The sequence below is a fragment of the Scyliorhinus canicula genome, chromosome 12, assembly GCF_902713615.1.
Source record: "Scyliorhinus canicula chromosome 12, sScyCan1.1, whole genome shotgun sequence".
NCBI classification, from domain to species: domain Eukaryota; kingdom Metazoa; phylum Chordata; class Chondrichthyes; order Carcharhiniformes; family Scyliorhinidae; genus Scyliorhinus; species Scyliorhinus canicula.
The window spans coordinates 156,140,289-156,168,160 of record NC_052157.1 but is presented as its reverse complement, the minus strand read 5'-3'; the positions used below and the strand labels follow the sequence as shown (position 1 = coordinate 156,168,160).

The following is a 27,872-nucleotide window of genomic DNA, read 5'->3' as shown; positions in this document are numbered from 1 at the left end:
GGAATTTTTGAGCTTCTTATTTCTGAAACAGTAAATAAATAATTTAATGGCTTTAACATGTGAAGATTTTGGTCAATGTTTAATGAGCCATTTTTGATCTGGACAACTTGTTATGTAGATGTTCTCAGTTCTTACAACAGGTCAACCCAAGATGTTAGCTCTGTTTTTCTCTCTCTGATGCTGCTAGACGTGCTGAGTATTTCCAACATCTTCTGTTTTTACTGTAGACAATCTCAAACTGGCCTACTGTTGATACAGATTGCAGGGAGGTTTTTTAATTGTAACAAACAAGAACAATTAACAGAAATTGCTGTAAAACGGCTTTATAAAAGTACCTAGAATCATAACACACCTTTTGAGCTTTCTTTCGAACTCGTCTTGTGATGAATGTTTTGTCCATGTTTGTTACTTCTATCTCTTCCTCGCTGCAGCCTGACAACTGACTATCAAAAGATTCACTCTGTCCTAAGACATAAATATATATTATCTCAAGTGAAAAGATGTGAATCTTTTCTCCTTTATAGCTGGTACATTTCTGCTCTTGTTACACTTTTCATTACTCGCCAAACATATTATGCAAAACTTTTCTTCCCAATTTTAACTTTCTCCACAATCACATCTCAAACAAAAATCGCTGTAGTCAAACACACCAAATCTACTGTGACAGATTCCCAGCCATTTGCTGAATACTCTATAAACATAAAATTTAGGCGCACCCACAGTGCTGTTAGGGAGGGAGCTCCAGACTCTGACCCAGTGACATTGAAGGAATGGCAATATATTTCCAAGTCCAGATGGTGAGTGATTTAGAGGGGAACTTCCAGGTGGTGGTATTCCCATGTATCTGCTGGCCGTGACTGTGTCCAATCAAGAGACAGCCAGAGACACAAATAGGCAGTCTATCTACTGGCCACAATTGCACATCTGAAACTGCTGGAGACAGTTGCTCCAGAAAGTCCAGGGCATGACAGAGCAATGTTAGCTCTGTACAGCGCTCCAGAGTTTCTGGTGAACAGCCTGCTAAGAAGTACTTAACTTGGGAAGAAAGCAGTATAAAGATGATTTCTTGAGTTATGGTTTTGTCAGTTGTGCCAATGCAGACAAGATTGCAAAGCCCATGTATGTTATGTGCAGGAAGTACTGGCAAATGAGAGGAGAAGTTTCAGATTTTGAAAGAGAAGTGGTGGGTGAAAAATTCCTTTTGCAGTTGAGACCCCAGAGTCAGTAATTAACTTACAGCTGACTCCAAATGAAAATACTACACTGTTGTACCTGACCTGTCAGCATGCTGGAATAGCATCTCCCAGGAGTATCCAGTGCAGCGTAAGTCAAGCAGTTTGTTGCTATTGCCCTTCACAACGACCAAAATGTACGAGGTTGAATTTTCCGTTCTCACAAAGATGAAGACGGCTGAAGTCTGCACCTGATATGCACATTGCCCACTCCTTCTGTGAACCTGATTGGAGTGAGATTGTGAGGACCAAGCAGGCTCCCTTTTCGCATTAAAGGTAAGTGAATGTGGAACGGGTCACGAAGGTTGGTCAGTGTGGGCCGCGATGTCAACCAGCATGGGTCGCGAAGGTTGGCCAGTTGGCAAAAGTGGGTCCCAGGAAACAAAGATGGAAAAACACTGTTATAGATGGCATACATTGCTGCCACTATGCGTTGGTGCTGGAGGGAGTGAATGTTTATGGAGGGAGTGCCAATCAAGCAGGCTGATTTGTGGTGTCAAGCTTCTTGAGTGTTGTTGGAGATGCACTCATTCAGGCACGGGGAGAGTATTCCACGGGGAGTGTAGATGGTGGACAAGAATTGGGGAGTCAGTAGGTGAATTGTCGCCAAAGGATTCTCAGCCTCTGGCCCACTCTGACAGCCACATGGCTGGATTCTCCATTCTTGAGACACAGGCGGCTGGATTCTCTGTTGCCCGACACCGATATTGTAATCGGCGATCGGGCGAAGAATCGACTCCGGCGCTTAAATCGGAGCCGGTGCCGGTTTGACACCAGTCAGCCATACTCCGCACCCTCGGAAATGGTGTAATTGCATTGTGCGCCGTTGCAACGGCATTGGCATGTAATCAGCAGGCCGTCCCGTGATGCTCCACCCCCGACTGGCCGAGTTCCTGACACGCGGGGCACGTGTGGTATCAGCAGTCGGGTACCCGGCTTGGCGGCTGCAGACTGTGTCCAGCGCCACCACACTTGGCCGGGATCTGTGCCGCTGGCCGGGAGGGTGTTCCACGAGGGCTGGGTTGACTGGTGGGGGGTGGTCAGGGAGTGGCCTGAGGGGTCGTGGATGGCGGACGGGTTTATGCATGGCCGGCGCCATGTTGTACTGCCCGACGGCTGCAGGTCATCAGCCGTGTGCCTGCGCGGCCAGAGACCCAGCCATTCTCCGGCCATTTTCGGCCGGGAGCCAGAATCGGTGAGGGGTTGGCGCCGATTTTTTGGTCGTAAATATTCCACGAATTCTCCGTTCGAGCCAGCACTTTGTCGCTGAAACGGAGAATCCAGCCCAGGATTCGTGGAGTTCCATGACAGCAAAACTGGCGCCGCCCCTGGACCAATTCAGTGACTGTTGAGGGGCTAGCATTGGCGCCATCAATCAATTCCAGTAAGAAAAGTGCGGGATTCGCAATTGACACTCAGGTGGCCGACAAGCTGCAGCCGCATATGCACACTGCACTCTCCACACACACCATACCAGCCAACAAGATGGCAGCAAGACGCGAGGCCCCATGATTTTCAGATGCCGGGCTGGAGATCCTGCTGGACGTGGTGGAGCAGAGGCAGGCCACCCTGTAGGCCGACCCAGGAAGGAGGCTGCCACCCGCCACCATTCGCCATGCTGAGAGCAGGTGGCAGAGGCAGTGAGCGCCACCAGTAACACCCTCCGGACTGGCCAGCAGTGCCATAAAAAACTGTAAGACCTCCTCAGGGCAGCCATTGTGAGTAGGCAACACTGTGACCCTGGTACTACTCCCCGTCCCACACACCCGTAACCCCCCCCCCCCCCCCCAACCCAGAGGACGTCCGAACCCTCACTCTGCACCACATGTTGCCACTCATACCGGTCGCCATGGCTGGGTGCCGTGGCCACCGAGGCCACCAGCTACCCACCCCCTGGGTTGCAACCCCCCCCAGCAGAAGGCCGCCCATAACCACCAGCAGCGGGAGAAAACTGGAGGGGGACCACCGGAACTGCGGCCCCTCACTGTGGTTGAACAGAGGGCCCTGGACATGTCGGCGGCCCAGAGGAAAGGGAAGTCGTTGGGGTGGAGAACGGCCATAGGCGAGGAAGTGAGACCCTGCTGAGTTGCAGTTCCCCATAACGTGTGTCAAGCCCCCCCTCCCAAACACCACCCCTACACCAGCCTCACATCACCCTAACCATCACACCCACCCTCAAGACGGCCACCAACGGAGATCCAGATCGCAGGGCAGGAATCACAACTGACCGCCTCCACTCCTGATGTACCGTCTGGGGATCCACCTAAACGTAGCGTTAGGGCCCGTAAGGGCAGAAAGTTAGACACCAGCTAAATTGGCACGATGCAGCGCACAGTTTAATTATAGGGGCTAGGGCACGTGTCTGTCGAGGTGGCCGAGAATTGTGATTTGGCGTCAAATCGGCATCCACTGCGATTTCAGCGTCGGAACCGATTCTCTGCCCAATCGTGTTTCCTGATTTTGGCATCGGCTGACGGAGAATCCCGGCCACAGTATTTTAACCCCCAGGATGCTGATCGCGGGGGATTCAGTGATGGTAATGCCATCTTGCTGGAGATGTTCATTGCCTGTGTAGCACGAATATTACTTGCCACTTGTCAACCCAAGCCTGGATATTGTCCAGGTCTTGCTGCAGTTGGACATAGACTGCTGGATTACGTGCTGAATTTGCACAGCTAAATTAAGACTTAAACATAATAAAAACTTTTAAAATTTAGGGGGAAAGTATCACCTAACAATCCCACCACCAACTCAACAAGTCTCTCCCGTTATGTTATACTGCAATTCATGAACAAGTTGACACTCTCCCTCAATGTCCAGTTGCGCACTACCAACGGCATTAACGGAATTCTTCTTTAAACATCTCACCTGCAAAACTCCGGAAAATTTCCTCCACATCTACACTGCTGTCGCTTTCAACCAGCGTTTTCTCAGGAGAGTTCTTGCGTGAACTGCACTGCATTTGTTGGTGACGCAGCTCTAGGCCCTTTCTCTCCTTGCTGTTTCTGTGATGTCTGCTGTAGGGTTGATGATGTTCCACATTTTGCCACGGCAGTTTTGCAAAGCGGCGGAACAATTCCTCTTCATTTGTGCGTGGGCTACCATTATCCTTTGGCTCCCCTTGTGCAGCTGGCAGGCAACCATATGTCATCTTTTCAATCATTTCTGTCACCTCATCTGTGAGAATAGAACTAGACCATAAATTTTAAATATAGAATTATTAAACAGACTATAATTCTTCTACCACATTGTGACACTTGGTCCCAGCGAATCAAGGCATATGGGCATGGGAAGATCAGCCATGGTTGTATTGAATGGGGAGGTGACACAGCGGTGCAGTGGTTAGCACTGTTGCCTCACGGTGCTGAGGTCCTGGGTTCGATCCCAGTCCCGGGTCACTGTCCATGTGGAGTTTGCACATTCGCCCCGTGCCTGCGTTGGTCTCACTCGCACAACCTAAAGAAGTGCAGGCGAGGTGGATTGGCCACGCTAAATTGCCCTGTAATTGAAAAAAAGAATTGGGACATTTAAATTTATTTTTTTTAAATGGTTGCATTGAATGGCGGAGCTGCTGAACTGGCCATATGGTTTACTCCCGCTCCTATTTCATTGTATGAGAATAATCAACTTTTTCAAAACCAAAATACTGCAGCTGCTGGGAATCTGAATTCATAGAATCCCTACAGTGCAGAAGAAGGCCATTCGGCCGATCGAGTCAACACTAACCCTCTGTGGTGAATTCATACTGTATTGTAATTCACAATGTATTGCATTGCATTGTATTATGTCCTTGTGGGCTCTGTATGTGAGCCGTTGCGCGGCTCTGCCCAGAGGGGGAGATGAGGAGCTTGTACTGGGCTCCACCCTTGGCTCCGCCCATGGCCCCTCCCACTACCGGAAGTATAAAGTGCTGCAGCTGTGAGCCTGCCCTCAGTTCTTCTGGTCGCAGGCAAGCTCAGTTGTAAGACTATTAAAACCACAGTTTACTTCCACTTGTGTCTCTAGTTAATTGATGGTCACATCACCCTCCATAAGAACACTTCACCTATTCCCACTCCCCCGCCCTACCCCTGTAACCCCACAGGTTGATCATGGCCATTCCACCTAATCTGTACACCTTTGGACTGTGGGAGGAAATATGAGCACCCAGAGAAAACGCACAGAGACAAGGGAAACTATGCAAACTCCACACAGGCAGTCACCCAAGCCTGAATCAAACCCTTGCCCCTGGTTCTGTGAGGCAGCAGGTCTAACCAATGTGTCACCATGCCATCCTGAAGTAAAAATATAAAATACAGGAAATACTCAGTAGGCCAGGCAGTATTTGTAGAGAGAGAAACAGAGTTAAGATTTTAGGTTGATTTAATATTTTTATTTCGTTCAGATTTCCAGAATTTACGGTATTTTGCTTTTGAATAAACTTTCCCATCGCAATTGAAAGAAAATCTACTTTTGAGTTCTCTCCATTATGTATAAGAAAATTATGCATTTATATCGCGGCTCCCACAGCCTCAGGATATTCCAAAGTGCTTTACAGTCAATGAAGAACTTTTGAAGTATAGTAAATATTGTAACGTGGCTGCTGATTTGTACACAGTAAACTCCCACAAATAGTAGTGTGATAAACCAGATAATCTATATTTAATGATGTGGATTGAGGGATAAATATTGGCCAGAACACTGGGGGTAACTCCCTCCTGTTCTTCTTTGAAACACTGTCATGAGATCTGTTAGGTCCACCTGATTTCTTTTGGCAGAACTAACTTTTGTTTCAGAAATCTGAGCCTGTTTCCTTACTTGTCCAATTGTTGGTCTCAAGTGTTTGTCCCGATTTTAAATTTGTTTTTTTCACAAAGTTTTGATGTCGTGTTTTTTCCCTGATGGCTAAAGGAGCAACTTCAGGGGTTTTCTTCCGTTTCACTTTCATTCCTTCTGGTACAATGTTGCAGCTGCACAAATGAAAGGAAAATATATTTGAAGTTAATATTATATTAAAATAATAATTAGATATGGTTTTATAGATCTGTCTATCATATCTTAACGTATCTAACAGATCTTCAATACTTATTACCTCATAAAGCAATTTGTTGTTCATTTGTCAATCTTGGCTCACTGTCACCTGAGTTAGAAGGCCATGTTATCAAACTCCAGTCAGTGATTTTGGCACATAATCTAGATTAACACTTCAATCCATTTCCGAGGCAATGCTGCACTGTTTGGAGGTGTTGCAATCTGTGGTGTGAGGTGTTCAGCTTTGGCCCTGTCTGCTTTCCTATGTGGATATAAAAGGTTCGTTGGCGCTGAATATTGTTTGTGAGAGCTTGCATCATGTACAAAGTGGTTGCCATACTTCCCAGTATTACAACAGATCAAAAGTACTTAATTGGCTGTGAAGTGGTTTGGAAAATCCTGTGATTATGGGAAGTTCTAGTTGTTTCTTAAAGGCACTGAAACAAAATATAATTTCTCAAATTAATGTAATTCTGTAAGCAACTGCATTGGCCATTTTGCACCTTTAAAGATCTACAAACAGTAGTTACAACTAGCACATGGTGTTGTTGGTTGGGGAGAAATGTTGACCAGATCAACAAACAGCTATAATTTTTCTTGAATTCTTCCAGGGACTAGTTATTAAGAGTAAATTCTGTTCAGCTCTAATGCATAACCTAGATTAACAGGAGAGCAAATTAGAAAGATAGCCACAATGGTCAGTATGGTTAATTTGCTGTGCACCAGATTAAATCATTGAAATCTGGCATGCCTCCCAACTGGGCAGACTGAACTCTATGCTCCATTAAGAAGTCTTACAACACCAGGTTAAAGTCCAACAGGTTTGTTTCAAACACTAGCTTTCGGAGCACTGCTCCTTCTTCATTCACCTGAGGAAGGAGTAGTGCTCCGAAAGTTAGTGTTTGAAACAAACCTGTTGGACTTTAACCTGGTGTTGTAAGACTTCTTACTGTGCTCACCCCAGTCCAACGCCGGCATCTCCACATCATGGCTATGCTCCATTGGCCACAAACACATTGCGGCATCTGGTGGTCATGAAAGGTGCTACAGAAATGCAAGTCTTTCTTTTTGCAATTTTCTAAACCAAAGTATTGGTGACTGAGGACTGATGTCCACCTTAAACACTATATGCAGTTAAATGTCATATTGGAAAATGGATACTGCAGCCCTCCTTTAGGACTGACAGTTTAGATTAACGACTTTGCATTTATGTGAAATGTATATGGTTACGACCCCCTGGGCTAGTACGCAGTTAATTCCAGCCCCACTTGACCCAGAGTCGCAACACAATTGAAATTAATAAATAATTCTTCGAAAAAACCCAAAGCCCTTGGCTGACTAATAACTACAATCATGAAGTTTGTAAATTTAAACGTAATTAACTTTATTAATAACAGTAACTATAATTAAATATACAGAAAATACAATAGGCTAACTATTAAAATATATGACAATTCCCTACATTCGTCACAATAAGGACTGCTGCTTAAAGGAATGTTTGTGAGTCTAATCAAATACAAATCTTTGGGGGGGAATGGTTTGTAAGACCAATTTTAACTGTGTAAATGTAATCTTCTGTGTTTAAGTTTACTTTTCTTTTGTAAATAAATGTTTTAATTTATTATTTAAAACCTCCAACAGTGTAACCAGAATCTGTAGCTCCTGGCTTCAGTACACATATCTTCTCGTAGTAAAATACAAACAGAAAATTGTTGTGATGGCTTGACAAGTTTACCATGGGATTGGATTTGTATGGCACTTACCACCTGCCAGATCATAACGGTAGTCACTTCTGTAATATTGGGAATACAGCCAACTTACGCACAACAAGCTCCCACAAACAGCAAAGTGACTATCATAAGACAATCTGTTTTTAGTGATGTTGGTTGAGGGATAAATATTCGCCTGGAGAACATGGATATCATGCCTGCTCATCTTCTAAATAGTACCAAAATGTTTTACATCCATCTGAGAGGACCGGTGCAGACATTTCTCTTCTGAAAGTAGGCCAACCCACCTACCCTGCACAACTTTGGGCTGTGGGGGTGAGACCCACGCAGACACAAAGAGAATGTGCAAACTCCACACGGATGGTAACGTGGGGCCGGGATCGAACCCGGATCCTCAGCATCGTGGGGCAGCAGTGCTAACCACTGTGCACTGTGCAAACCTCCAATTGTAACAGTATTAGCAACTGAGCCAAAATTGACATTTTGAACAGAGAATCTAGCAAATGTTGTTAACTTGGGCCCAGATAATCCTGTTAATTTATTTTGCTATTTCTGCTGGTGGACAAAGAATTGCTGGGATGGGAATAAACATCAAATAATAGAGGATGGTCTGTTACTTTAAAAGTATTAAGATACTCAAAAAACACACACTGCTCACTGATAACTGTACTCTATTTACACATAATCAGAAAGGCAAAACTAGATAGGAAATTTACCTTTGAGAAATGCGGATTTTTCTATTGCCTGACAGGTACATGCACTGCTTTCTATATTCTTGCCGGATGCCTTCTGCTGGGATCCTCATAGATATGCGACCTTTACGAGCCTGCAGCAAGAAAGAAAATGTATTTATAAGTTACTATTACATATTTTAAGATGCCACAACTTGCATCTATATAGCCTTTTTCCTGAATTTTACCACTGATTTTAAAGCTGTGCTGCCCAGCCCACCCATGTAGAGAAATCAATAAAGAACAGTTCACCACAACATATGGTATATACAAAATAGTAAATCTCGTAAATGACAACAGCCAGGATATAATGCATCAGTGATTTTAGAAACTTACAGGGAACGTATCCTGGTGGTGAGCATGTTTCAATACATTTGTTTTCTTCTTACTCTTGGCTGCCATTGTACCCACGTGTTCTGATAAGGAGGTAAAACCTCTTTCAAGTGCAGAGCTGTTATCAGACTCTTCATCATTCACTTGCTTCCTCAGTAAACAGGTAGTTTGCGTTCCATCAGCAAAAGTATCTGAAGTCTTTAGTACACCAGAACTAAAATCTTTCACTTCAGGTCTGTGGTCACCTTGAGTCCAACTCAAAACGTTTGATACTGGTTGAATATGTCCCACGGGATCAGTTCCATGTCTCTTCTCCACTTCATACACTGGGAGCTGATAGCATCTTGGAGGAGCAACAGCTAAAGGGATCACAAGGTGACCTTCACTACATGGTTTACTTCTGTTTCCATTTTCACATTTCCTCTGATAGTCAACTTCATCAAAGTCTGGTAGCTTAGTGTGGGATGTCACATCCAACAACTGTACATCGTGCATATGAGCCTCTTCTGCAGCTTTCTGTGCCATGTTTACTTCAGAGTTGTGTCCTCTTTCAATGTGATCAAGGGCACTGAACGCTTGTTGCACTAGATGTTTTGATGTCTGAATGTTGATCGCACAACTGCTGATTGAGTGCTGGATTGACAGACTAGTTGCAGTGTTTGTTGCTTCCTCCAGTGCTCTGCGGGTCAGTGCACGTGAAGAAATCGGGCTTTGTTTCTCCTGGTCGCTGGCTAAATCTTCCACACCTGACCATTTCTGAAACTCACTTGGAGTCCCATCACTCAATTCATCTTCCTCATCTGCTCCGTATTCTGTGGCTGTTTCCAAGCACATACTGCTATCCCCCTCGGAATTCTCCTCTGTACAATCACGGTACAATAGTCCAGTCTCTAAATCATCATCTGCTGGTTGATTGTCCGAGGTATCATACATTTCTTGTTCTAATGCAAGGTCTAGATCATGTAAGTGTTCTAGAACATCTGCGTCACGTTTGGAAGGTTGGGTTTCAACTAATTCAGTGCAAAAGGACTGTTCAAGTTTGTTCCATGGGCTGTTGCTAAGTTTAACTTTGTCGTAAACCTTTGACTGGATTCTGGACCCTGTAGTACCCTCAGGTTGATTTTGTTCTGTTTTCCAACTATCATAGAGAACCATAATTTGCTGCGATGGTTCAGTGTTAAAACCTCTGACTTTGTCAGCGGGCTCACTATCTTTGTTTGGACTGAAGCTAGTCCGACGACCCAAGTTATAATAGGAACAATCTGAAAAATAAAAAGAAACAAATTGGGTTGCCATTTCTTTTCTTTTTCCTTCACCACACCCTAGTCTCCTGGAGGCAATTATTGCTTGCTGTGGTGAAAGTTCAGGAATACCAATTTCCCAATCATACTTCAGCTAAGTGGTGAACATTCACATGTGCGTCCTGTGCCGCAGGTGTACAACCATTACCACACCTTTAAACATGGGGACTTTCAGCACAGGCCCTTGGATAGTGGTTTTCTGTAGCCCGGGTGCAATTATAAATATAAAAAAAGAGAATGGAAAAAACAATGCAGCCTTCCGCATTGTAATATCAGTTTGGCGGACAGCTGCTTGTGATGCAAAGTGAGGCCAACAGCATGGGTTTTTTAATATATCGATCGTACAAACAGCACCTCCCCAGCACCCCTCGACCAATGTCCTGGGAAAGGTGAAAAACTGAGGCAAACGCAAAAAATCTGAGACGTTCCTCTCCGCTGACCTAAGGCAATCAAGCGAGCTCCAGGACACCTCAGTAACGCTGGAGTGTCACTAATCCTTTGCACTAATTCCAGCTACCACACGACATACCTCCCACAAATTTAAGTGCCTCAATCTGTCAAGAACATATTCATAGGTAATTTCCATTTAATTGTATCAGCTACTGGTTTTCAATTTCCACACATAACCACCTTCATAGTTCTTTGTTAGATGCTTATGTATTTAACAATAAACACTAATCTTACAAATTAACATTGTAATCTGTAAAGCAGAACATCTCGGATTTGCTTCAGTCTGTACTGAATCAGCTAATCTCAACTGAGGCAGTGGTTTGCTCACTGCAATGGCCTCAGTACCCCAACCGGGGGAAAGGTAAAAACAGTCTGGGCCATTTTCACATTCCTGGGCTTCTGATGCAGAGCACTGCCAAGTGACTCCTGCTAGAAATGTATGTCAGTAGATGTCAGGGCTGCATTTATATTGCAACTTTCACTAATTCAGGATGTCCCAAAGTTCTTTGCAGTCAATTAAGTCTATTTAAATCAAAGAAAGACTTGCATTCACATCGTGCCGTTTGTGACCACCAGTTGTCACAAAGCACTTCACAGCCAATGAAGTACTTTTGAAGTGCAGTGTTGTAATATTGGAAATGCGGCAGCCAATTTGAAGGATTTTATGCAGCCAGGACTTTGGGGAGAACCCTCTACTTTTCCATAAAATAATGTCATGGAATCTCTTCCACCCACAGAGAATGTCTTGTTTTAAACTCGCATTTAAAGATAGTCTCTCAGTACTGCATTGGTGTCTGAGCATTGGTTACATGCCTAAATCTGGGTTTTCATTTGGATGTGATTTGATTGATTTGAACGCACAATCTTCTGACTCAGAGTTGAGACCGCTACCATTGAGACATGCCTGACGGAAATGGGGTTGGCTTTGATGTCCTTCAGATACAATAACCGTGATATTCACAAACCTGGGGAAAGATACCGGAGAACTGTTGATACCTGTGAAACCATACTCCCAAGTCTTTTGTTGAAAAAAATATGCTTTATTCATAAAATATCTGAAAGAACATGACAAACATTTCAAAATGGCCATCACAGCAAGTGCAACAATATTCAGGTTCTCTACATATATCATGTTACACTCTTGAGGTGCTTCAAATGGTGCAGCAACTAGGGAATAAGTAAGAAAATAGAGGTTGATTCAGGGTCTGATTAATCTCCTGTTCACACTTTGCCCAGAAGGCTGGCTCAGATCAAATACTCACTGTACATAAAATCTATAATGTGTGTCAATAATGCAACATAATCTGAGACAGCTATTTGCTCTGGATGACTGGTAAGTTTCATGCAAACAGAAAGGCCATTTTTCATCAAGTTCATGGCCTTTGTGCAGCAGTTCATGTTTTTCTTGGTTTGCAACCCCTGGGAAAATTCGATCAGCTTGTACAGAATATCATACTATTTACTCTTCACGCCGTAACCCCCTCTAAGCACAGTAGAATCATAGTTCTAATTGAAACCAACCCCCACACATACAAACACCTTTGTCCAGCCTGCATCTAACTAAAGGTTTTACCCTTCCAGGCTCAGAAACATAAACCCGTATTCAACAGTCAAATGGGTTGCCAATTTCTAATTTCTTCCATTCCGCTTGTAGATGAGGGTAATGATGCCTTTCCTCATGGATCCTGACATGTTCCCAGCCAGAAGCATACTGTCATATAGCTCCAGCAGGTCAGGGCAATCCAGTCTCACGGTCTAACTCAGCTAGTAATCCATCGTTTCTAGCAGTTTTACTCTTCTCAAAGGAATCGAGGAGCTTAGTCAACTCATACAGAGTTAGCGGTTCATCCAGACTCTTCCTCTCGCTGCCAACTAAGGCTTACATGATAGAGAACAGGTAGAACCACGAGGCCGTGCTGTGGGGACTTCACGTCAAATAGTGCAGCATAAAGGAATTTACTGATCCTCAAAATGGCAGACCGCAATGATTTTACTGAGCTTTCTTCTTCCTTCAGGCTGCTGGTCATAGAGCTCTCTCTGTGCACTTTCCGAAGAAGAAACGCGAACACATCTCATCCTGCTCCGTAGGGCGAACTCTGGACCGGAAGATGGCCATAGGCTTCCGTGGCAAAGAGCGAGGCTTGTTGGTCCTTTACCTCCTGGAGATCCTCCGAGACATTGACTTGCAATGACTGCAGCCAGAGCAGATCTACATGCTTCTCTTATCTCTCTCTTGCCTTCTCAACACCTCTGAGGATGAAAAGCATCTTGATATTCTCCTTTATTGTCTCCCACCAGCGTGTCAGGGACTCAAAGAGGAGTTTCAACCTCTTCTCCAGCCTCTGTAATCCCTTCTGAATTCCTACATGTTCTCTGAGATCAACAGTTTTGAATTCAGCATTCATGTCCCCCTGTCAATCTTCTGGCCCTCCTGTAAGTGAGAGTTGGCCAGTAGAATGCAGTGGTCAGAGAACAGCACCGGCTCGACAACAGTGAATTTAACCGTGAAAGCTCAGGACACAAACAGGAAGTCTGTCCTGGAGCGGACAGACCCATCTTGCCACGACAAGGTATGTCAGCGCTGCGATCCATCTGCAGGATTGCTGTAAATGTCGTGCAGCTTTGCATCTTTTATTATTTCCATCAGAAGTCTGGATGTGTCGTTTGGCACAAAAACACCACCAGCAATAAGACAGATTTTTGATGATCATGAGATGAACATTGAACCAGGACATCGAGAGAAATCCCTGCTCTTTGAATACTGCCATGACAACCTGGTGTTCATTTGAACTACAAAAACAGGCGATGGTTTATCCTCAGTCCTGGGTGGATTTGTCAGCCTAGATTACATACTCACGACGATACAGAGCCACCGGTTTCAGTATTTGGACGGGAAAATGTTGGGGGACAAAGGGGAGAATCTACCAAAATATTTGAGAAGTTTTTTAAAAATAAATTTAGATTACCCAATTATTTTTTCCAATTAAGGGGCAATTTAGTGTGGCCAATCCAGCTACTCTGCACATTTTTGGGTTGTGGGGGCGAAACCCATGCAGACACGGGGAGAATGTGCAAACTCCACACAGACAGTGACCCAGAGCCGGGATCGAATCTGGGACCTCAGCGCCGTGGGGCAGCTGTGCTAACCACTAGGCCACCGTGCTGCCCGATATTTGAGAAGTTGGCAACAGTGGACTACAAAGTTAATTTTGATGTACCATGCTGAAAAACTATTCGTCAATGCTACAACTTTCATACCATTCTCTGCTGTGATTTGGGCTTCTTCTAAATACTCAGGTTTTCTCCCTTTTCTGGCATTCTCCTCCTGAAGTTGTTCCTGCTCTCTCCTGAAGCCTATGCTGTCGGAGCTGCTGATATCATCGTATACATTCCCCAATTCAGACTGGACATCCTCAAAAGTATGTTTCTGTTGATTGTTAATTATATCCTGTGATAAATGGGAATTGACTGATATATTATCCAAATAATTCATTTTATAAAAAATATTTTTATTAAGGTATTTGAAAATTTTCAAGAAAAGAAGTCTATTTAATGACACAGGGACTTTTGTTTCAACTAATCAATCAGTTTCAGAATTATTGTTACAGTGAATTAAGTTTTCAATTATATTTTCAGGACTGGAACCAAGAGTTATTCCCCATTCCCACTGGAAATGTTCACAGGCTGTTTCTTTGACTAGAAAACTAGGTTACACACCTTGATGTCATTCCGGAGAATAAAGCGAATATCCTGAAGGTTCATAGTCCGATTCTGAGGCTTTATTTGAATCCCAGTTCGCACTATGTCGTAGTATGGCTGAGGGACCTGCTCATCCACAGTTAAATATCGTCCAGTCGCTATTAACTCTTTCAGTGCAAATCCGTCCAGATCTTCCCAAGGGACTGCATCTGCATGGAATGTGCAACTATGAGAAACTTGACAGTATATCACAAACCGAGCTAATAAATAAAGGCGTTGACTAGATAGATATTGCATACAATGGCATGCATTTTAACAGCTATGTTGAATCAAATTGAAGTAGTTACAGGCGTACTGCATGTTACTCCATCCTTGCTGTAACAATGGCAAGTAATAGTCCTAGTTTGAGGATTTCAACAAAGCATAATGTAGGAGAAAATTTAAACCTGTGTCCAGATGAACAGCAAAAAGGATAGAGCAGTGCAATTCTGGAGCTTGGGAATGATATCCATTTGGGATTCCCTGCTCCAACACCAGAACTTCCAAGGAAATGACAGTGGTGTGCTTCACAAAATTTGCAGGGGATAATGTTGAGTCTAAGGTGATCTTTTCAAACATTTTGCAGGGAGTGGTGGTTAAAAAGTACCCGAAGCTCCACATTAACTGGATAGGAGTGGTGACACAATGTAGAAAATGACCTGACTGGCAAAGAAGCTACCAGCCATTGCTCAACAGTGAAAAAGCACAATGCGGAATTGCAAACACATACCTGTGTTGTTCTACTCTATAACACGGTACGTTGGAACTTCAAGATGATGTGCCCTTGTGTATTTTTATTTTCACTTACTGAAACCTTGAAATTATCATGAACCAACATAAATAAATCAAACGACGGGAATGAGTGCAGAAAATATTTGACTTTAGCAATCCTCAACACCATGAACAAATCCATGTAGAATTTTATTGCCAAGGTTATGCACTTTAGAACGTAATTACACTCTAGAAATAGGTCCATGCCAGTGCTTATGAGCCACAAGGGCCTATTAAAATATCATCTAACACATTAAAACTGTGAACAATACCTGTAAACAGTTCCTGAATAAGTGTACAAACGCTGTAGACATCTGACTTGATAGTGGCAGGTTTGTCCCGAATTACCTCCGGTGCTAGCCAGTTATAAAACTGTGGAGGGATAGGGAATCGGGAAAGATTGCTGTGTACACCTCCATCAACGCTGTGAAAATATTTTTTTAAAAACTAGAATTATATTCATGCATTTCTGAATTAAATTTGATTATGGTGTTTTGAGTTTTTTTAATACTATAGTGGTTACAGAATCTAGTTTTCTTATTTTCTCATGGGATGCGGGCATCGCTGGCAAGGCCAGCATTTACTGCCCATCCCCATTTACCCTTTAGACTGTATTTTAAAATGAAAACTTTAGTCTTCATTTTAATATTTAATTCTTCACTTAAAATTGATCCCGAGGTTGAGTGGCAGTGAGTTCAGAGATTAGACAAGGAAGCATAAGACAATGGATAAGGGTGGATCAACCTTGGATAAGACTGGACAGAGATGTCAATGACTGCTAGGCAGCAGAAAGATAGGTGCAGGTCAGGCCAGCAATGAGTCAGAGAAATGGAGAATTATCCAGGGATTGCAAAACATGAACAGGAATAAGCCCATGCCAGCTGAGACCAGGCATAGAAGCAACAGAGAGCAGACAGGGTGTAAAAAGGGGAAACTGATTTTTTTTTTGGTGCAATTTTTAAGTGTGACAATTTCACACTAGGGGTGTGAAGTGGCTGATAGATCCCGGATGAAGCCACTCGCTTTTTGATAGCATCGACGCATCGTAAGATCGACCCAAATTCCGCAAGGTGTCGGGATCAGGAACCCGCCCACAATGGGGGGAACCAAGCCGCACTCGGGTAAGTAGGCCTTAAACCTACTAACGGCCTACTTACCCAGTATCTACTGGCCTCCCAGGGTCTACCGGCCTTCCCAGGGAGGCCGCAGCCGGGCGTCATTCAGTACTGGTCCACACAAACGCGAACAAAACAGAATGGCACCCGGCAGCTCTCCCAGGCCATTGGAGGCCCCTGGGTGGCCAGGGATATAGTGCAGGTTGGCCCCTTTGGTCCTCTCCCTGGAATTGTTTTTTAACATAGAATTTACAGTGCAGAAGGAGGCCATTCGGCCCATCGAGTCTGCACCGGCTCCTGGAAAGAGCACCCTACCCAAGGTTAACACCTCCACCCTATCCCCATAACCCAGTAACCCCACCCAACACTAAGGGCAATTTTGGACACTAAGGGCAATTTATCACGGCCAATCCACCTAACCTGCACATTTTTGGACTGTGGGAGGAAACCGGAGCACCCGGAGGAAACCCACGCACACACGGGGAGGATGTGCAGACTCCGCACAGACAGTGACCCAAGCCGGAATCGAACCTGGGACCCTGGAGCTGTGAAGCGATTGTGCTATCCACAATGCTACCGTGCTGCCCATGAGGACCGATCTCTGAGTTCGGCTCCCCAGTGATGAAATAAATTCTCAGGCCACGATTCTCCCAAAAGGGAACAAAGTCTTCATGCACGTTTAGCCACCTGTTTCCCAGCGCTCGCAGTGCTGAGAAACACATGGCTATTCAACATGACTTGAGTTGAATAAGGGGCCTGAATGGGGAACTCACAGCCGAGGCCGCACATAGCCCCATTTTGCAAAGAGCACTGGCGAGTGGAGCGCCCCATTGTAGCTAGAGATCAGGATACCATTTTTAAATTTTTGAGGGGCAGGATGGTGCCCTGGGACTGTTGGTGCCACCTGGGTAACCAACCCTGCCCAAATGGCATGCAGCTGGGGGCCTCAAATCCCTAAGAGCAGTGCTCCAACGGGTCCCAATTTGTGGGGATCCGTGCTGGCTGATTTTTTTTTTCCAAAAATATACTTTATTCATAAAATTTATCATAAACTTTACAGAGCAACTCAATTTCAAATTGTCTTGACTGTACATTTCCATCTGAGTTACATTCATTTGTCTTTCTTCAATTCAATTGGGATAGCGTTACACACGTATCCTACTTTAAGTTACAGTTCTTTCTTAAATATTTACATTGCTTTGTTTCTTTCATACATTGTGGTATTGAAGACCCGGACCGAGGGGTTTTACACTGTTACCAACCCCTCGGTGTACATTTGCTGGTAAGACCTTACACAGTGGTCTTTCCCCATTGCGCCTTGGCGGCAGCTGCCCCAAGCTTGAGTGCGTCCCTCAGCACATAGTCCTGGATCTTGGAATGTGCCAGTCTGCAACACTCGGTCGAGGACAATTCTTTGCACTGGAAGATCAGCAAGATCCGTGCTGGCTGATGGCCCACCCTAGCCACCCTGATATATCTGACAAGAAGGGATTGAACCAGAAAGACTCAGATACCTCAGGAACCTGCACATTAGAGTAAGGCTTGCTACGCAGCATGGCCATTGGATCGTGCCCTGTGTGGGCTAAACTGATGAGAAACTCACCAAGGCCCAAATAGGTGACTGTGTGGTTAGATAGCGATGGGGAACTTGCCAACAGAGCCAGCGGGAAACTCCCAGCAAAACCTGGCACAAATGAGAATTTTTTCTGTTATGGGCGGCACGGTGGCGCAGTGGTTAACACTGCTGTCTCACTGCGCTGACGACCCGGGTTCAATCCCAGTCCTGGGTCACTGTCCGTGTGAAGTTTGCACATTGTTCCCATGTTTGCATGGATCTCACCCCCACAACCCTAAAAGATGTGCAGGGTAGGTGAATTGCCACACTTAGTTGCCCCTTAATTGGGAAAAAAATACTTGGATACTGTAAATATATATATTTTTAAAATCACGTCAGACTCTCATGTGGACAAACGGGCAGATAGAAAGAAGTATGACACAGAGAGATGCAAGTCCAGATCCGCAAACAGTCAACAGAGGTCTCACTGCCTGAATTATTTGAAATCCCAATATTGGTGTTTAGTTGAATACCTCATAACACCAACAGAGGTCACACTGTCACACCTTAATGTTTTTCTTCATGCAGTACCTCCTAAACCGTCAGATTGCCCACAGGCTGCAGTACCACAGGAAACCAACAGAGGCTTTTAAAACTGCAGCAATGCTCGTTTTTTTACTGAATCAATAGCGATCTCCACCATTTGATATCTTTTTAAATTTAGAGTACCCAATTCCTTTTTTTTCCAATTAAGGGGCAATTTAGCATGGTCAATCCACCTAGCCTTTGGGTTGTGGGGGTGCAACCCAGGCAGACATGGGGAGAATATGCAAACTCCACACGGACAGTGACTCAAGGCTGGGATCAAACCCAGGTCCTCAGCTCCGTAGGCAACAGTGCTAACCACTGCGTCACTAGAGGTTCAAGCACAAGTCTCTTTGCCTTGTCACCTCTCTCCTTGTTTTCAATTAAATTGTCAAAACATTCCTTTTGAGCAGTACATAAGGCTCAGCATGACAGTATCTCTATTCTCCTCTCTTTCCCTATTCACAGTGGCCACTATACCTCTTTCCATCTTATTGTAGATCACAGGATAATAGACTACTGGCAGAGGACCTCATAGGCTACTGGATTAATTTTGATGGTGAGTTACAGAGGCAGGCACTATCCTCCGGGCATAAAAGTTATTGGAAATTAGTAGATGTGTACCTTTCAACCATGAATTCAAAGTTGCTTAATTTGGCAATGCCAGGCAAAACAAGTTGCACAGCGTGAGAGGTGATAACTCGATGGATGTAACCCCGTGAGTGAAGGTAAAGGACACCATCAATAATCTGCAGGAGCATCTGTATAATTGTCTGCACGAGCAAGACAGGGAATTCTGAACGCTGAAAGACAAACATTTATATTAAAAAAATATCCATTAACAAATGGCAGACCCAACATTAATATCCCATCCCAAATAATGACCCTGAAGGCCAAACAAAATGCAGATCTGCTGATTGGGTTTGTGTGGTGATATGATTTGCATACCTGTCTGCCATTGGGGCAGAACACCGGCTTACCATTGGCCCTGGTCGGTCATTGGTCGAGAGGCTGAGTTAACCACGTTAACCACGCCTCCATGCCGAGGTATAAATAGTCAAACGCCCGGCGGTCGTCCATTTTATTGTCGACAACCGCAGGGCTAAGTTCTAGTTTATTTTTTTTTTTAAATAATTTTTATTGAAAGAGTTTTTCCATACAGACATTTACCCCTACTAATTTTTAAAATTATTTACAACACAATCCCTCTAGGCAAATGTCCCTCCCTCGCCCGCCCTCTCGCGCGCACCAGTCCTCCCCCCCCCCCCCCCCCCCCCCGGCAACCTTAACAACCAAGGCAGCCTACAGTTTCAGACATGAGCAGCGCGCAGGCTTGCCCGCGTTACAGTCGTGCGTGTCCCCCCACGACCCTTGCTGCCCCCCCCCCCTCCCCTCCCCTCCCTCCCCCCCCCCCCTCCCCCCCTCCCCCCCCCTCCCCCCCTCCCCCCCTCCCCCCCCCCCCCCCCCCCCGGGTTGCTGCTGCCACGACCCCGAACGTCTATCTCTGATCTAAAAAGTCAAGGAAAGGTTGCCACCCGCCTGGCGAATCCCTGTACCGACCCTCTCAGGGCAAATTTGATCCTTTCTAGCTGAATATAGCTAGCCATATCGTTAATCCAAGTTTCAACGCTTGGAGGCCTCGCGTCCTTCCATTGAATTAATATCCTTCGTCGAGCCACTAGGGACGCAAAGGCCAGTATTCCGGCCTCCCTAGCCTCCTGTACCCCCGGTTCTACCCCGACCCCAAAGATCGCAAGCCCCCATCCTGGTTTGACCCTGGACCCCACCACCTTCGACACCGTCCTTGCCACCCCCTTCCAGAACCCTTCCAGCACCGGACATGCCCAGAACATATGCACATGGTTCGCTGGGCTTCCCAGACATCTGACACACCTGTCCTCACCCCCAAAGAACCGGCTCATCCTTGTCCCCGTCATGTGAGCTCTATGCAGCACCTTAAATTGAATGAGGCTCAGTCTCGCACACGAGGAGGAAGAGTTGACCTTCTCCAGTGCATCCGCCCACGTCCCGTCTTCTATCTGCTCTCCCAGCTCCCCTTCCCACTTGGCTTTCAGCTCCTCCCCCGATGCTGCTTCCGCCTCCTGCATTATCTTGTAGATGTCTGATATCTTCCCCCCTCCGACCCAGACCCCCGAGAGCACCCTATCACTCGCCCCCTTACTGGGGAGCAGGGGAAACCCCTCCACCTGCCGCCTAGCAAATGCCTTCACTTGTAGATATCTGAACATGTTTCCCGGGGGGAGCTCAAACTTCTCCTCCAGCCCTCCCAGGCTCGCAAACCTCCCCTCTATAAACAGGTCCTTCAGCTGCCGTATGCCCACCCTGTACCAGCTCTGAAATCCCCCGTCGATGTTCCCCGGGATGAATCTATGGTTCCCTCTTATTGGCGCCGCCAACAGACCTCCCATTTCACCCCTATGTCGCCTCCACTGCCCCCATATCTTGAGGGTGGCCGCCACCACCGGGCTCGTGGTGTACCTCGTGGGGGGGAGCGGCCATGGTGCCGTTACTAGGGCCCCCAGGCTTGTGTTGCCACAGGACGCCCTCTCCATTCGTTTCCAAGCTGCCCCCTCCCCTTCCATCATCCACTTGCGCACCATTGACACATTTGCCGCCCAGTAGTACCCCGAGAGATTGGGCAGTGCCAGCCCTCCACTGTCCCTACTCCGCTCCAAAAAGACCCTCCTCACCCTTGGGGTGCCATGCGCCCACACGTAGCTCATGATGCTACTCGTCACCTTTTTGAAGAAGGCCCTAGGGAGGAAGATGGGCAAGCACTGAAATAAAAACAAGAACCTTGGGAGGACCGTCATTTTGATTGACTGCACCCTCCCCGCCAGCGACAACGGTACCATGTCCCACCTCTTAAACTCCTCCTCCATCTGTTCCACCAGCCTGGAAAAGTTCAACTTGTGGAGGGTCCCCCAGTTCCTTGCCACCTGCACCCCTAAGTACCTAAAGCTCTTTCCTGCTCGCTTGAAGGGGAGTCTCCCAATACCCTCTCCCTGGTCCCCCGGGTGTATCACAAAAACCTCGCTTTTGCCCAAATTTAATTTGTACCCCGAAAAGTCCCCAAACTCTGCTAATAGTTCCATTATCTCCGGCATTCCCCCTTCTGGGTCTGCCACGTACAGCAGTAGATCATCCGCATACAGCGATACTCGATGTTCCTCCCCTCCCCTAGTCAGTCCTCTCCACCCCCCTGAACCCCTCAGTGCCATCGCCAACGGTTCAATCGCCAGTGCGAAAAGTAGGGGGGATAGGGGACATCCCTGCCTGGTCCCTCGGTGGAGCCCGAAATACTCCGACCTCCTCCCGTTTGTCACTACACTCGCCGTCGGGGCCGAGTAGAGTAACTTCACCCACTTAATAAACCCTTCCCCAAACCCAAACCGTTTCAACGTCTCCCACAGGTACTCCCACTCCACCCTATCGAATGCCTTCTCCGCGTCCAGCGCTACCACTATCTCAGTCTCCCCCTCCACTGCCGGCATCATAATTACATTCAGCAATCTCCGCACGTTCGTGTTGAGCTGCCGCCCCTTCACGAACCCCGTCTGGTCCTCATGGATTACCCCTGGCACACAATCCTCTATTCTAGCTGCCAGGATCTTTGCCAGCAACTTGGCATCCACGTTCAGAAGCGAGATAGGCCTGTAGGACCCGCACTGCACGGGGTCTTTATCCCGCTTCAATATCAGGGAGATCAGAGCCTGCGACATTGTCGGGGGCAGAACCCCCCCCTCTCGCGCCTCATTAAAGGCTCGTACCAGTACCGGTCCCACCAAGTCCACATTTTTCTTATAGAATTCCACCGGGAACCCATCTGGCCCCGGCGCCTTCCCCGCTTGCATCTGACCTATTCCCTTGACTAGCTCCTCTAGCCCTATTGGCGCCCCCAGCCCTTCTACCAGCCCCTCCTGGACCCTTGGGAACCTCAATTTGTTTAGGAAGTCCTCCATTCCCCCTCTCCTTGTCGGCGGCTCAGACCGATACAGCTCCTTGTAAAAATCCCTGAAGACCCCGTTCACTTCTTGCCCCTTCTGCACTACCTTCCCGCCCCTCTCCTTCACTCCCCCAATCTCCCTAGCCGCATCTCGTTTGCGAAGCTGGTGTGCCAGCATCCTGCTCGCCTTTTCCCCATACTCATAGACCGCGCCCTGTGCCCTTCTCCACTGCGTCTCTGCCTTCCTGGTGGTCAGCAGGTCGAACTTGACCTGCAGGCTGCGCCGTTCTTCCAGCAGCCCCTCCTCTGGTGCCTCCGCATATCTCCTATCCACTTCCAATAGCTCCCCCACCAGCCTCTCCCTCTCCTGCCTCTCCTTTCTTTCTCTATGCGCCCTTATGGAGATCAGCTCTCCCCTGATCACTGCCTTCAGGGCCTCCCAGACCATCCCCACCTGCACCTCACCCGTGTCATTCAAGTCCAGATAGCTCTCAATGCTCTTCCGGACCCTTTTACACACCTCGTCGTCCGCTAACAGCCCCACATCCAGCCGCCACAGCGAGCGCTGGTCCCGCGCCTCCCCCATTTCCACATCCACCCAATGCGGTGCATGATCAGAGATCGCAATGGCCGAGTACTCAGCTTCCCGTACCCTCGGGATCAGCCCCCTGCTCAACACGAAGAAATCGATTCTGGAGTACACTCTATGGACGTGGGAGAAAAAGGAATACTCCCTCGCCCTCGGCCTACCAAACCTCCATGGGTCTACTCCTCCCATCTGCTCCATGTACCCCCTCAGCACTTCTGCCGCTGCCGGCCTCCTATTGGTCCTTGCGCTCGATCTGTCTAGCCCGGGGTCCAGCACTGTGTTAAAGTCCCCCCCCATGATCAAGCCCCCTGCCTCCAGTCCCGGAATGAGGCCCAATAGGCGCCTCATAAAACCCGCGTCATCCCAGTTCGGGGCATATACGTTGACCATCACCACTTTCTCCCCCTGCAGCTTACCCTTCACCATCACATACCTACCCTCCTTATCCGCCACCACCTCCTCCGCCACGAACGACACCCTCTTTCCCACCAGAATCGCCACCCCCCGGTTCTTTGCGTCCAATCCAGAGTGGAACACCTGTCCCACCCACCCCCTTCTCAGGCGAACCTGGTCCACTACCTTCAAATGGGTCTCCTGTAACATTGCTACATCAGCCTTCAGTCCCTTCAGGTGTGAGAATACCCTTGATCTCTTGACCGGCCCATTCAACCCCCTCACGTTCCAAGTGATCAGCCGGGTCGCGGGACGACCCGCCCCCTTCCCCTGCCGATTAGCCATGTCCTGTTCCCTGCTCGCCCCGGGTCGACCCTCCCCTTCTGACCCGCTCCCCATGGCGATGTCCCCCTCCCCCCACCTCTCCAGTCCTCCACTTCCCGTTTCTGGTCTTTTCAGCAGCAACCCGGTGTCCCTCCCTAACCCCCCTCCCCCCCCCCAGGCTAGGACCCCTCCTAGCCGCGATGTACCCTCCATCGTACTCCCGTAAGTCAGCTGGTTCACGCTGACCCGGCTGCTCCTGCCCCACTCCGACTCCCCCCGGCTCGGGGGGGGGGCCTCCCCCCCCCTTGCCACTCCTCCCTGGCCCCGCCCCAGCGCGGGAAAGGTCGCCATTGCTAGCCACGCCCCGCACTCCTCCCCTCCCCCCTCCTCTGCCCCGCGCGCGGGAAACAGAGGAAAGCCCGCGCTTTCGCCCTGCCACACCCCACCCCGCCATCCTCAGTTCCACCCCCGTCCCCGTCCATGCCTGTAAAAGAACCCCCCCTAGGAGCCCATATCCCCGATCTGCTCTCCCCCCCCCGTCCCACCTCCCCAACTTAACATTATAAATAACAGATAAATAACAAATAACAATGTACTTAACAGTCGCCCTCTACCAAACAGCATAAATAACCATAAATAACCCTGAATAACCGCAATAACAATAACTAAGGGAAGTTGGCAAAGGGGGAAAAAACATCAGAAGAAAAACCACAGCAAGAGTTCAAAATCCAAACAAAGAATTCAGCTGAAAGTACCCGAGCGGCTACGGCCGCCAAGTATCCCCTGGGTCTAATTCGAGTCCAGTTTCTCTTCCTGTACAAAGGCCCACGCCTCCTCTGGGGACTCAAAATAGTGGTGTTGGTTCCTGTAGGTGACCCACAAGCGCGCTGGCTGCAGCATTCCGAACCTGATCCGTTTTGCATGTAGCACCGCCTTCGTTCCGGTTGTACCGGGCCCGCCGCTTTGCCACCTCCGCACTCCAGTCCTGGTAGACCCTCACCGTCGAATTCTCCCACTTGCTGCTCCTTTCCCTCTTGGCCCACTCCAGCACTCTCTCACGGTCGCTGAGTCGCTGGAACCGCACCAGCACCGCCCTCGGGGACTCATTTGCTCTTGGCCTCCTAGCCATGACCCTGTAGGCCTCTTCCAGCTCCAGGGGCGAAGGGACGGCCCCTGCCCCCATCAGGGAGCTCAGCATTTCTGCTACATATCCCGGGAGGTCTGACCCCTCCAGGCCTTCTGCCAGGCCCAAGATCCTCAGGTTCTTCCGCCTCATTCGGGTATCCAGCTCCTCAAAACGGCTCTGCCATTTCAGGTGGAGTGCCTCGTGCACCTCTACCTTTCCCACGAGGACCGTGGCCTCCTCCTCCCTCACAGTCATCTCCTGTTGCAGCTCCCGAATCGACGCCTCTTGGGTCGCCTGGGCTCCCATCAGCCTGGTGGTCGTCGCATTCATTGACTCCAAGAGCTCCATTTTCAGCTCCGTAAAGAAGCGCAGGAGAGCGGCCTGCTGCTCCTCCGCCCATTTCCTCCATTCCTCGGGTGCTCCACCGGCCGCCATTTTGGTCTTCTTCCCCCGCTTTTTTTTGGGAGCTGCTGTTGCTTTCTTTACCACCCCACTCCGGGTACCGACCATAAAGTTGGTTTGGTTCTCTTCAGGGAGCCTTCCCCCACCGGGATTTGTCCTTACAGCGCCGTTGGGGCCCTCCAATCGGCCCGAAAACACCTTTGTAGCAGGAGCAGCCAAACGTGCGACTTAGCTGGTCATAGCCGCAACCGGAAGTTCCGTTCTAGTTTATTAAAGCCTAACTTTTGTAAAGCAACTCGTCTCTCGTGCAATTGATGGCACATCAGTTTGGAAACAAATTAACTTCTAATTTTTCTTTTCCTCTGCTGGAAGTGTTGACTCATTGTTCGACTAATCTAATTGTTCTACCTCAAATGCTGTCCCAGCATAGACCAGAGAACAAGTCTGCACACTACTGGCATTTCATTTTCTCATGTAAGTTGACTACTAAGTCATGGGACTGACACATTATACTGGGAACGGGTGGGAATAGCACTGTTTGTTTCAATAGGCTGTCCAATCAGCAAATAGTATCTAACAGGACACACAATAATCACTGAAAGATCCAAATTATATGAAGAATACGGTTTTAAACACTAACTTACCCTCTCGTGCAATACTCCATAAAGGGAACCAAGGTTAATTCTCTCATACACTAAACGGATCTGATCCAGATCAGACATCTGGCACACAGCCATCAATAGCAGGAAATTAGGGTGCCGAAGTTGACTGGAAGGCATAACAGAATGAGGATATTGTTTGTCAAAATAACTGATCAGGTCATTTCAACCTAACACATCTATTGGAAACAAGTTAGGATTGAAAATGTCCCTTTGCGTCTTAACATCTTATGTAAATGAACTATATCCAAGTAATTTTTTCTTGATCACTTGATTTATAATATATGATACTCTGACAGTTACTCAGTAATCACTGCAGATGTTCTCAATAAACCTGCAGTAATTACAGCTGATAACGCCCTTGTGGCAAAACACTCAAGCATCAAACCAGTATACTAACAGTCAATGTTTATCAATACTGTATTCCAAGAGTTCTTTTGTATCTGGGACCTCCCTCCAGCATTATAAAAGTTCCATGGATCCCCCCATCAATAATTTTCCTGCGTAAAAATCAAAGAGCTGGTACAAATGCGTTGGACCGATTAGCTTTGTTCTGTGTTCTATGAAAACCGATCCATTATCTGAGTACAAATGGTGGCATCTTTCAAACAGCTGATCTGGAAGAAAGATTCCCTCATTACTTTGTGCAACAATATTATGAATCCATTCATAAATGGAAGGTTAATTCTGGTATAACTACACAGAAAGTCCAATCCAGGGCAGCAGCTATCTCAATAAAACAGAAATGTGTGATTCAGAAATGCAACCAGAACATTGGTATTATTTCATGATTGTTCTCTAATGCTCCTCATTTTATCTAAACAATTTACCTTATCCTTGGATAGAGTTTAATTCCAAATAATTTATAATTTATACAAATATTTGATGAATTCTAACATATTGCAGTCAGGATGTGCACACTGGGAAGAATTGATCTGCAGCACAGTAATATAACTATATTTATCATCTGCATAGTTTCAAATTACTAAAGTTTTACTTACATACCTGTTCAAAAAGACAAAGATGTTAACATGCTTGGCAAAATCCTTAATGGTTCTTTACTTACTGAAAATATGGCAAGCAAGCAACTGGTGTACTTGTCTTTAATAATAATAATCGCTTATTGTCACAAGTAGGCTTCAATGAAGTTACTAGTCGCCACATTCCGGCGCCTGTTTGGGGAGGCCAGTACGAGAAACTTAACTGCGTTATTAGGATAAACTGTTTGCATTAAGTGTATTAGTAATCTGGAATTTTAAAATGGTCATTGGCAACCATGCAGTTGTCAAATTTTCTTTCATAATTTGATACATACTTAAATCTCCAGGCTTTGCAGCAGTCTCACGATGATAATTTGGAATATTGCAATTCAAGTCTGAAAACTTACTGCAACATCAAACCAATTGAACCAAATACTTCAATGTTCAATATTCGACTTGAGGGGCAGCACGGCAGCACAGTGGTTAGCACTGTTGCCTCATGGCGTCAAGGTTCCAGTTTCAATCCCGGCTCTGGGTCACTGTCCGTGTAGAGGTTGCACATTGTGGGTTTCACCCCCACAACCCAAAGATGTGCAGGGTAGGTGGATTGGCCACGGTAAATTGCCCCTTAATTGGAAAAAAATGAATTGTTTACTCTAAATTAATTTTATTTTAAATATATTAGTACTTGAGAACAATGCAAAAGTAGGATTGACTACTTGAGGAAGCAGTTTGCTGCTTTAAAACAGGAAGTTATAGTTTTTTAAAATAAATTTAAGAGTACCCAATTCTTTTCTTTTTCAAATTAAGGGGCACTTGCTCTGTAACGGGGTGTGGGTCTCACTCGTGCCTGACACTATGTCGCCCCTCACCCCCTCTGG

The 27,872-nt window shown here is 46.8% G+C and overlaps 1 protein-coding gene across 7 annotated transcripts in view; it reads right to left on the bottom strand.

Moving 5' to 3' along the window:
• Positions 1–27,872, bottom strand: part of LOC119975096 — a 207,652-nt gene that overhangs the window by 69,570 nt on the left and 110,210 nt on the right. For 5 of the 7 annotated variants that reach the window (XR_005462652.1, XR_005462651.1, XM_038814616.1 and 2 more), the window contains 11 exons: positions 25,997–26,120; positions 19,176–19,354; positions 15,569–15,720; positions 14,505–14,695; positions 14,046–14,235; positions 9,040–10,298; positions 8,689–8,798; positions 6,030–6,181; positions 4,101–4,409; positions 3,406–3,495; positions 353–465 (listed from right to left, as the gene is read on the bottom strand). Coding sequence is in view for 5 of the 7 variants with exons in the window: in XM_038814616.1 (XP_038670544.1) it covers positions 353–465; positions 3,406–3,495; positions 4,101–4,409; positions 6,030–6,181; positions 8,689–8,798; positions 9,040–10,298; positions 14,046–14,235; positions 14,505–14,695; positions 15,569–15,720; positions 19,176–19,354; positions 25,997–26,120 (2,869 nt within the window). In the remaining 2 variants the exon portion in view is untranslated. The remainder of the gene's footprint in view (positions 1–352; positions 466–3,405; positions 3,496–4,100; positions 4,410–6,029; positions 6,182–8,688; positions 8,799–9,039; positions 10,299–14,045; positions 14,236–14,504; positions 14,696–15,568; positions 15,721–19,175; positions 19,355–25,996; positions 26,121–27,872) is intronic. The other 2 variants (XM_038814617.1, XM_038814618.1) reach the window with 2 other exon arrangements.